The sequence below is a fragment of the Spermophilus citellus genome (genome assembly GCF_964194105.1).
Source record: "Spermophilus citellus genome assembly, chromosome: 8".
NCBI lineage: Eukaryota > Metazoa > Chordata > Mammalia > Rodentia > Sciuridae > Spermophilus > Spermophilus citellus.
The window spans coordinates 137,049,421-137,061,456 of NC_138189.1; the positions used below are offsets into that span (position 1 = coordinate 137,049,421).

Below are 12,036 nucleotides of genomic sequence, written 5' to 3' on the forward strand. Positions count from 1 at the left end.
GTGATTTCAGAATTTTAAATCTTTTTTAACTAACTCTTGACTGAAGGATAAAGTATAAAGCACATAAGATGCAGTAATTTCCTCTTATACTCAGGGAACAATTCCAAGACCCCTTTGAATGCCTAAAACCATGCATGGTTCCCAATCCTACAAATGCTATGTTCTTTTTCTCTATATACATATGTTTGATGAAATGTAATTTATAAATTATAATAAGAGATTAACAATAAGAAATGATAGTAGTCAAGTTGACAGCTTCACTATTTTGCACATTTTGGCCACTATTAATTAAAATAAGGTTTACTTGAGAACAAGTACTGAGATACCATGATAACCAAGATGTTATTGTACTAAATTGACCAGTGGGAAGGCAGCATACACAGCAAGGCTATGCTGCACAAAGGGTGACTCATATCCCAGGCAGGGGACAGCAGGATAACCTAAGAGTTCATCACACTTCTCAGAATGGCATAAAATTAAAAACATACATTTTCTTTTTATATTTTCAGACCATGATTGCCCACAGACAACTGAAATCATAGAAAGCAAAATTTTAGATGGGGTCCTACATTTCTGTATGGTCTGTCTCTGCTTTCTTATCTGGTTTCATATCTCACCACTTATATTTTTTTTCTCTCCTTCTTACACTGCCCTCCATAGTGATGTAGCATGAGCTTCCTCCCTTCCTACCACAGATCTTAGTTTAAAATTCAGTTCTGCCCAGAGGCCTTTCCTAACTGCTTGTCTGCTTTCAGTGAACAAGCATCCCTCTAGGCTGTTCTGACTCTGAGGGCATTGACTATGTTTATCTGGTTCAGCACAGTGTCCCCAGGAACTCACTTGATAAGTGTTTGTTTCATGAATAAGTATATTGCGGGAGTAAGTAAATGCACTAAAAAGATTGCCTCCTGTCATGGGAGTGGAACGTAAAACAAATCCCTCTTCTTGAAAAGGCTGATGTGTCTGAATTAGGTAACAGACATAGAGACATTCTGAAGAATTTGAAATCAAAAACAAAAACAGAGACACTTGTAAAAAAATGTCATATACTTTTAAAAATCAGATATTCAGCAGGAATTAGAATATCAGTGTTTACTCACAATTTTCTGGTAAGGGAGTGAATTATTTTCAATGTTCTGAAAGAAGAAAAGTGGCAATATTTTGTAAAAATGCCTATTTAATACCTGATACAATGTTAGTAATACTATGATGAGTTTAACATCTGAAAGTTGGTGACATGCTTCTGGTACCCTCCAAGGGAGCTTGTGAAGCAAAGCCTGATCTGAAGCTGATTCAGCACTCTGTGCCATGGCAAGTGTGGCTGTTCAGGATTCTGAAAAGCCAAATTGCTGCTTCAAAGAAAAGGACTTACTTAAGTGAAAATAACAATATGTTTGCTAAGTGATCCTAAATTTATAGTAATACTAAATTTGGCAGAGAGAACAATGTCTGGAAATAATCAAAGACACGAGCTGGCTGGGTTGTGGGATTTCAGACAGCCCCTGTGCTGCTCACGCCTGGGTTTCCTCATCTGAGCTGCAGATGAGGCTGAATTTTCTTCATTTGCTTCATTGTTACCACGGATGCATTGTTGGAAAGAACAGTTAAAATCTGAGACTTTCAAGGAAAAACTTACTTAAGTGAATAAATCACCACTATTTCTCTGGAAGGTGATTTGGATAATATGACTTTACAATAAAATGTTTTCAATTTCACACTGCAATTATGATGATTCTAGTTTTGAATACGCACAATATAGGAAAAGAGAGAGAGAGAGAGATCAAAAGAAAAATCAACAGGAAAGATTAGGACTTAAAGTCAAAATGTTGAAGTCAATAAGCAAATTGCAGGGAAAACAACCTTTCCTTTTGATTTTAAAAATAACTGTGAAAAGACAATATAGTTGGAGGATTTATTTTCTGTTCATGAGGAATTACACATCTCCACTATAAACTGAGATGATACTTTAAACAGCACATATAGTGTCATCTCAGCCAGGAAACATCAACTCCAAGGAAGACCCTCTGTGCTCAAGTTAAACACCAAGTGATCTCCAGGATATTTTTTTAAAGTTCTTTGTTTCTCTAGATATTTAATTTAAATATCCATGGTCCTCGAAAGCAGCAAGTGGTAGAGAATAAAGTCATCTATAAATAAATTGCAGAAAACTATAAACACTATGTATTTATTTCATAGCTACTCACTTTTTGGAAGATTATTGTTACTGTTTTTTTGTTCTTTCATTTTTCTTTTTTTAGAAATATACAAATGAGATTTAATATCATGGAACGGAAAAAAAATGTTACATGATTGAGATAAATTTTTTAATTACAAAATCTTTATTAAGTGGGCTTTGCCTGAAAAATTCCAATGTCCTGCTAGGGGGTTTGCATTTACAAACTGGCATTGCAGTGACTTTATCAAGAAAGAAGGTCTACCCCAGCACAGATGGAAGAGGATTGCTGTAGGAGGGATTGGCCATTGTTTGGAATTGGTGTGTTTGTTAGGAGTGGGAGAACCTAAGAACCCAGAGGTAGCAGGGAAATCTCCGAGCTTCTGTGCAGCACACTAGGAGATGGTGGGGCTGTTGACTGCTGTTAACTGCACTGGCCCATGCAACTTGGAGCAGTTAATGGAGTATTGGTGAGTGGGAAAGAGATAATGAGGCAAAGCAGGGGACAGATGTCAAAACCTGAGGACATTTGTGTGTTTTATCAGCTTGTCCTTGCCATGGGAGCTCTCGCAAGTTTTTAGCTGAGCATTGACATGATCATATTTGCATTTTGAAGGACAACATGCAGAGAACTGAAGGGCAAACAATTAGACAATTCTTGTAATGATAGTGAGAGGAAATGGCTTACCATGATGTTTTAAGGAAACATTTAACAAAACATAAATCTACTGGATAAAGACTTGAGACTGAGTAGGGCTAAAAGACACATAACTTCCTGGTTTACATCACTGGGTAACTGCAAAGGCAGCTGGGAAAAGGAATATGGGAAATAAATCATTTGTTTCAATTGCTCTCAATTGTCTATATTCAATATAAAAGATTTTGGAAATTAAATCATATTTTCAAGTGTACTTTTTTGGCATTAAAAAAACTTTTAAATTTTATAACTACAGGGATTCTCATAAATTGTGAATTCCCCTATTAATTTTATTGAAAACAGTGAGGATCGAAGATCAAATCAACCTTATAATAACAATGACGAAGCTAGAAAATAGACTTCTGTCCTCAGTTTCACATTCTGCCTCATGCAGTCAGTAAGTTCAACACACAGTATATCCTTAAAAAATGAATAATTTGTTAGCTTATGGATGTTCCTTTAAGGTATTGATTTTGCTACACACAAGATACAAATAAACATACAAATACAACATACATTTAACTTCTCCCAGGCTTCTATTAGAATATAATCTTAAAAGTAAATTTTCTTTGCTATTAAAAACTTGTAAATTCATATGGTAATTTATACTCAGATTTTGTTACTGTTTTAGTCTGCCTAAAATTTTTCTCTATAGTAGTTAGTGAAAATATTTCCAAACTTTAGCCTTATGAATTTTCTATCTATATCCTTCCAAAATATACCCCATATCATTAAAAAAAATAAAATAAAAAGCTGAGGAAGGACACGGTGGTACAGCACTCCCTGATTAAATGCCCAGGGTCACTAAAAAAAAAAAAAAAAGAAGAAGAAGGAGGAGAAAGAGAAGGAGACGGGAAGGAAGGAAGGAAGGAAGGAAGGAAGGAAGGAAGGAAGGAAGGGAAAGATATTCAAAGATTACTATCCCCAGTAGTAAAATGTCAGAAACATCTTGAATGAATTAATTTTTAAAAAAAAATCTTTTTCATCTCCAGAGTAGAACATCATATAATAATCTCCATTAGTATGTAGTTTATGAGGGATGTAGAGACATATATGAAAATATATGCAGAAAATAAAACTTGAAATTATATATATTCTGAAGATAGAAGTCTAAGCATGTTGATGAAAACGTTAGAAAAATTAATAGGTTTACTGAGAATGCTATAGAGAAATACAGAAGTATATTTCTTTTAGAATAGTTTTGTTTTCTCTCTCTTACTCTTTCATTGTAGCATGAAAGAAATATCTTTATGAAACACTTTTGCAACTTCTGTTCCTAGCAAATATGGAAACTAGGCATCATAGAAAAAAATTCTCCAACTACAAAGTTCCTAGAAAATTTGGGCGAAATGTGACATTCTTTTAAATTCCTCATAGGAATGTTAAGAACTGAAGCACAGAGTGGTTTGTGAGCAAGCCCTGAACTGTGGCTACTCTCAGGATATCAACATCAGGAACATAAGGCTTTAGGTTTGCAAGTTCTGGTGGAAGAAGACTCAGACATCCTACCCAGCCCTGATGTGGCGTTCGTGGGAAAGTCAGCTTTTCCTTACTGTGACTAAAATACCTTTCAAGAACACCTTAGAAGAGAAATGTTTATTTTGGCTCAAGGTTCCAGTCCACTGTGAGCCAACTCCATTGCTTTGGGCCTGAGGTAAAGCAGGACATCATGGTAGAAGAAAGTAATTCAGATCATGGCAACTGAGAGACAGAGACTGATCAAAGAGCTAGGGATAAAATATCATTCCAAACGGCATACCCAGAGTGACCTATTTCCTTCAGCCATGCTCTATCTGCCTACAGTAGCCACTCAGTATCCCATTTAGATTATTAACCCAATGAGGTTACAGCTCTCATAATCTAATCATTGCCACATGAGCTTTTGGGGGGACATCTCATATCCAAATCATAACAAAGCATCATCTTACATATGTATCTACTGACTATTTTGCTGTTACTTCTGGTCTTTGATTTCCTCAATTAATTGACGAAAGAGCAATCATTAAACATTGGTTGAAAGCAATTTCCTATGAGACAGTGCTGACATTCTTTCTTTAGCTTATCCATATTATAAATCGTACGTCTTCTCTAATGAGTTAGACATGAGAACTTCAGTTATACTTTATTTTGATACTTATAAGCTAGACCCACCATGATGTTGTTAAAGTTGTTGCTCATGTTTGTAACAGCTTTATAAGTTTTTTAAATTTGAAATGGGTCAATATTATGTTCAAGAGTCAGTAAAACATAATTAGGATTCATACTATATAATAATAAAGATGTGTGAGTTTGAAGGCCAGCTCTATCATTTATACTAGTTATGTGATCCAAGGCAAATTACTCAGCCCACCCAGGCTTCAAATTCTTATAATAGAATAATATTTCTTTCTCATAGTGTCAAGATTAAATAATATAATTCCTGAAAAGCATTTAGCATAATGTTAGATTTATAATATAGATCCAATAATTATTAAACATTAAAATAATTGAGAAATAAGGGGATTTGGATTGTCCACATAAATTATGTAGAATACATTATTGGTTTTATTAGTGACCCTATTTAAAAATACAATCAGATTTAACATGGGAAAAAATGAAGTGGCTCATTAATACGCCTTCTGTTTTTCTTGCATTCTTATCTCTGTATCATGATCATCTGTTCTATAATACCTGATGCTAGAAACATTTGCTTTTTTAAGAAGAAATTGTATAATTTGCATATAATAAAAATATGACTTATGGTAAGTGTACAAGTCAATGATTTTCAGTGAATTTTACACAGTTGTACAGTTGTCATCACAACCCAATTTAAATACATATCTATTATCCTCAAAAGGTCTCTGGTTCCTGCTTGTAGACAGGGGCCATTCACATACACAGCACACCAGGGAATGGTTCCTATTCTTGCACCTCACTCTATCTATCTCTTGGTGACACATGACTAGTTAAGGTCCAGGAGGAAGTAGAGAAGGGGACCTGGTTTGGGTTATTATTCCGTCAACTTTGGCCAAAAAAAAAAAAAAAAAAAAAAAAGAGTGTGAAAATGGCAGAAGCCAAATCACATAGAAATAGAACCAGAACCTTGGAAGTTGGCAAAAGAAATTGGGGCCAATGAATTGAGAGACAAGTGGCTAGAGCCATAGAAGGAAGTGAAAAGACATGTTGGAATTTGTTTATTTAAGAGTCATATCATAGTGCCCGGAAATTTGTATTAAAGCAAGAATTAAAGCTAAGGAAATGACGTAGATAGAAAGTAGATGTCCCAGTGGTCAACAAGTTGCAGATAAGAACTTAAATATTTAAAATGAGATAGTAGGAGCCACTGTGATCATTCACAAACGAATTTCCTTAGGAGAACAAGTTGAGCAGAAATGAATATTAGGAGGTTTTTCCCACTTAATTAGCATCACTTGTCACAGAGCTAATGAATGGCATCAAGCTTTGATCAAAATGCTCTCTGGTTTTAAAATTTCTATGAAGCCAGGATCTTTTTAAACAAGAGCAGGTTTAAAAATAAACATCCATTTAAGCATAGATCATATAATTCATTTAATTATGTAAGTGAAACCCACAGGAGATAAACAAGACAAATACTCTTTACCTTCTGGTTCTTTTCTCTAAGCCCCATTTCTAGCAGAAAATGGAAAGAATATGTGGGGGAAAGCAGACAGGTATGATTTTGCTTTCTACCATTTCAGGAAAGCACATTGTTAAACCCCGTGAAGCCAGAAGGTCATGTTTAAGTGCAGTAAAGTGTGAATTTTCATTTATTATCCACAAGGTTTTCTTCTCAGAACTAAGAACATGTCTGTCCCTCCCTATGGATTCAAGAAACCGTTTATTTACAAGTAGTGATTGATTTGTGAAAAAATAGGTGGAAATCGTACTGATAATTTTCTCTGCAGATTGAGCTCTGCCTCAGAAGCAGGAACACGCTAGTAGAAAGCACTTTTTCCTACACTTGTCGACTTCCATGCTCCTCTACAACCCTGCCCCTCCTCCTTCATGTTTTCCTTCCCTTTTCTTCTTGCCTGTTCATTGTCTCTAATCTACATTTTTTTTTTTATAATTCCACTTCCTGAAATCCTAGTTTGGCTAGTAAATGGGTTGGGAAGGAGAAGGAGTTGAAAAGTAAAAGTGAGAGTTTCAAGGTATGGACTTGTAGTCAGGGACCTGTGGAAGGACCCTTTATTTCTCTTCTTGCCTGCCTCCAACCTCCATCAAATCCTAACTAAGCACAAGGCAAGAATACCAGTGTCTTAAGAGTTATTTACCTCCAGATAGGTAAGGGTAAGGACAAGGGTAAGGAAATCAATTTGTAGGTCATTGCAGTAATTCTGGTAGTTTAAAATGGTGGTAGCTTGCACCATGTTATTTGCAATAAGGTTGGAAAAAAGTGTTTGGATTCTTGGTCTATTTTGGAGGACAGAGAAGGCTTTCCTGAAAAATCAGACAAAATGCAGGCAGGGGAGAGTGGGGTCATGGATCACATGCTGTGGTCATGTCATAAACTGTGATAGAGAAGACAGTGGACCTGCGGGTTGAGAATAGGAGCTGATTGGAGCAGTGTGGAACTCTTTAAGTTCCAGCTGTCAAGGGAGAGCTCTTATTTTAATTGGAATCAAGGAAAAATGTCCAGGCTAGAGATGTGCATTTGGAATTATGGGCACAATTGATGCATTTAAACCACAAGATTAAATGATCTTACTTAGGAGAGATATGCAGATCAACAAGGCAAAAGTTCTGAGGACTGAAAGTCCTGGTACATGCTGACCCTGGAGAAGGGGATTAAGAAAGACTAGCAAAAAGGGTTGGAGGAGATTGATAACACAATTCAAACTATAGAAGTTCTTGTTTGAATTATACTTTGTCTAGCAATTAGAGTTTATGAATATGAATGTGAATTCACTGTGTGCTTTATCTTTCTTTACATCTCCAAAAAACGATATGCGTAGTTACAGCTTACATACACAGGAGTATGTGGATGTGTATGTGTTCTACTTACAGTGATTCTAAGTATGTTAACATGTTTAGGTAAATATATAAATTTTAAATTAATACTTTAATTCACTATTTAATCAATAGAAAAATGATATTAAACCTGTTTCAATTTTCATTATCTATGATTTGCTATATCATGTATAATGTATTTTGTCTGAAGAAATATTTTCTCCTCCTTCTGGTTTTTATCTGATTGATAGTTGATTCAAGTGTTTGGATTCAGTGTAATTCTCATACCACTGTAAAATAGAGTTTAGTTATATTCTTTCTATCTAGATAATTAAATTATACTTGTAACTTTCCATTTAACTGTTAAAATATATGACATGTTTAAAGAGTAAGGCACTGAATATGTACATGAATTTATGTATACTTAAAATTATTTTGTGGGTGGTGATATTTTTGTCCATACCATACTATTTCATCCTGAACACCAACATTAGCTTTTATTGGGGAAAATGAATCTTTCAGCCTCACTGGGTAAGATGCTCATCATTAAAAGATGTTAGGCAGGGAGTCCATTGGGAGGGAAAAGATGAAAGAGCCATGGAAAATGTCAGGAGAGGAACCCTGGCAAAGAGAAAGGAACCAAAGCAAGGTGTGCAGAACAGAAGGATGGAGTGTCCGTGTAGCTCTGTGACAAATTTCAAGAAAATTAGAGGAGCTTAATAAGGGACTTTTATCAGAATCATTACATGGCATGATCCAGGGTCATGAATCAAAACAATGGCTGCACACATCTCTAAATTTACTCAGTTTTCTTTTTGCATCAAAATATCCTGAGGCCTTATGACAAATGTTGCAACCTACTGTATCTCAGTGTGCCAAGGAATCTGCATTTTAAAATAAACATTCAAGCCCTGTCCTCATTCCCGAGTAAATTTTATTCCTGCTAAACTTTGAGCATTGGTAATCTAGATTATGAGAAAAGAAAATGTGAGAATGAAATCTTAGAAATATATGTTTTAAATTCATGTGGAGAGGAGAATCTAAGGGAGTTTGCAGAGTAAGAGCTAATGCAGAAAATATAATGAAAGTCCATAATATTCACAAATAAAGTAGTAGCAAACCACCCGGAGAGAAAAGAAGGAAGACAGTAGACACTAGAGGAAAAAAAACAATGAACAGGAGAGAGGGTATAGAGGCCAGAAACGGTACAATGCAGAAGGAGGAGTCAAGGAAAGAGGAAGATGGAGACTTCATGGCTTGAAGCAGGGCAGGTTTTCAATAACTAAATAGTGGGTGGCCTCTGAGTGCCCACCAGAACACACACCAGGAAGCAAACTCTAGTGGCAGAAGAGCAGGCCAGCAAATAGCACTGGGTCTGTAGTCCCTCCTGCTTCCTGAGGTCAGAGCTGCAAGGGGTCCAACTTCTGGTAAGACATCAATATCTTTAGATAATTGTCACCAAAATAGCACTGGAATTTAGGAAGGACCTTGGTGGGTTGACTTTTCGAGCCTGTCTCAAGGAATAGTTCACAATTTTTGTTCTACATGCCCCAGTTCCCACCATAGGATGAATCAGGAATACATACAAGTCATACACGGGCTCTACTGCTTCCCTTCTCCTCTTCTTAAGTGCTTAATTAGCATTAAAATATATAATAACTCCTTAAGGTGTATTTTAACAGCTGACATTTAAAATCTCCAAGTAGAAAATGAAAGCCAGTCCTTAAGAGCATCTTCAGTCTAGCCGTGCATTTCTTTGCCTTCATAAGCCTGTCATCCTCATTGACTCCTTGTTGGAGCTTCTGAATAGCTGAAGCATCCAAGGACATTTCATCACTCTGTAACAGATACATGAATAATAAATAAAATATGAGGAATATTTATTATATTTTTGCTAAAAGAATAATATTCCCTAAAGATTGTTATTCCCCACCCCCGGAAAAAAATTATTAGAGAAGAGAATACTTAGGTGTTAATTTTTCTTATTGATTTCTAAATTGTTACAGATGAGAAATGGAATTATGGGAATTTGAGTAATTTGCTTGGTAACTGTAGGGGAAATAGCTACAGTTTGGATTTCAAATTGTGGTGCAAAAGCACTTTAAGTATCAGGTATATTTGGTATTTGGAGATAGCACAGTACAGAGGTGCATGCCTGTAATCCTAGTAGCAAGGGAGGCTAAAGCAGGAGGATCTCAAGTTCAAAGTCAGCCTCAGCAACTTAGTGAGGCCCTGTGGAACTTAGTGAGACCCTGTCTCAAAGTAAAAAATAAAAAGGGTTGGAGATGTGGTTGAACAACCCTGGGTTCAATCCCTGGTGCAAAAAAAAAAAAAAAAAAAGAGTTGAATAGAGTTGAATGTAAGGACACGTAGGCAGGTTTGTACCAGCCATGACTTGCTCCTCCTCCCTCCTGCACTGGGTTTTGCTGCTTTATTCATTTCTCTGATGGAATGCCCCCTTTGTCTTTCCTGCTGAAACTGACCAAAGATGTCTTTGCTTTATGAATCCCTAACTCCCATGACATTCTCCATCAGGTCCTAGATGATGATTATGAATTTCAATAATCCTTCAGTTAATAATCCATATTAAATTTCTTTAAAGGTCAGATGGGAAACCATAAGGAACAAAAAAGAGTGGTGATAAAGTAATGGAATGAAATTTTTATGCTATAAAATTCTTTTTCTATTCAATAAAATTAGCCATATGCCCACCTGGCATTAATTTCTTTTCTCCCTATTCTGATTTTTTTTTTTTAAAGAGAGAGTGCGAGAGAGGGAGAGAGAGAGAAAGAATTTTAATATTTATTTTTTGGTTATCGGCGGACACAACATCTTTATATGTGGTGCTGAGGATCGAACCCGGGCTGCACGCATGCCAGGCAAGCGCGCTACCGCTTGAGCCACATCCCAGCCCTCTGAATTTTAATACTTATTTCCTTCCTCCTTGCCCAGTGCCATGGGGAAAGTAGAGGGAGTGGTTTTTGAATGCTTGCTGTAATACCAAACACTATTTTAGGTATGTCACCTGAGGGATCTCTAATCTCATCCATCTCATAGAATTGTTTGGACAATTATTCCCAGTCTCCTGATGAGGAAGCTGAAGGCTGCCCAAGATTGTCACCTTAGTAAGTGGCAGACCAGGATTTAGTTTGACAATGGCTTGAATGTAAAGTCTCATGCTTTTCTCTCTGTACTCAAGTCCATTAGTAATTAATAGTAATAATAATTTTTGATTACTAATACTTGACATATATAATCATATGGAATCTTGCTGGTGGTTGAACAAGAACTGGATATATTTAACCTAGTCTTAAAAAATGCATTTGTCACCTGACTTAAAAATTTCTAGGAGTAATAGAAGGGGGCCAATGGGAGGGAGAAGAGGAAGGAAAGAAGTGAATACTGGGAAATGAAATTGACCGAGTCTGTTATGTGCACGTATGAATATGTAACAACAGATCCCACCCAGGTATAATTATAATCCATCAATTAAAAAACAAACAGAAAACTGTTAGGATATCATAAAACTCCCTTGGAATAATTCTGATCTGTTCTGTTTATCATCAGCCACCTGGTATTAAAGGCTGCAAATCCTTTCTGCTTTTGGTATAATGTGCCATTATCTTTGCTGTTGCAGTACTGGATACCAGTTTATTTACTATTCACCTGAAAACACAGCCAAAGCAAAAGAAGTTCTCAGCAACATCAATCAACTACAACCTCTGATAGCAACCCATGCCGACCTGCTGCTTAATTCTGCAAGCCAGCGTTCTCCAGACAGCTTGAAGAATTCGTTAAAGATGCTTTCAGAAAAAGTAAGATCCAAATCTTCACTATAGAAGGAAAATGAAATCCCCCCAGCCCCATTGGTCTTGCGTTCTGCATACATTGCCTTTCATAGCATCTGGAAGTGTAAGAGACTGAGTTAAAAGTGAGCTTCAAAGTGTTGTCATGGGATCAGAATGAATTGGCCTTGTTCTCTTTTCAAATCTTACCAAGCATTGTTTTTTTATTTTATTTTATTTTTTTTTTTTGTTGTTGTTGTTTTTCCTGGTAAGAAGTGAATCCTGTTATTGGTTGGTGGACACTGTCTCTTTTCCTTGGCATCTTTCATTTTCTTTGGCTTATGGTCTTATTAGGTGAATTAAATGAGATTTTGAAAAGTATTTTCTTCTGTTGATCACCTGACGTTTATGCATGCAAAGCCATGCATTTG

The 12,036-nt window shown here is 36.1% G+C and overlaps 1 protein-coding gene across 6 annotated transcripts in view; it reads left to right on the plus strand.

Moving 5' to 3' along the window:
* The window catches only part of INPP4B (inositol polyphosphate-4-phosphatase type II B), a 777,385-nt gene that overhangs the window by 622,349 nt on the left and 143,000 nt on the right, over positions 1–12,036 (plus strand). For all 6 annotated transcript variants that reach the window (XM_081304010.1, XM_081304015.1, XM_081304012.1 and 3 more), the window contains one exon: positions 11,458–11,635. In XM_081304010.1, coding sequence (XP_081160136.1) covers positions 11,458–11,635 — 178 coding nt within the window. The remainder of the gene's footprint in view (positions 1–11,457; positions 11,636–12,036) is intronic.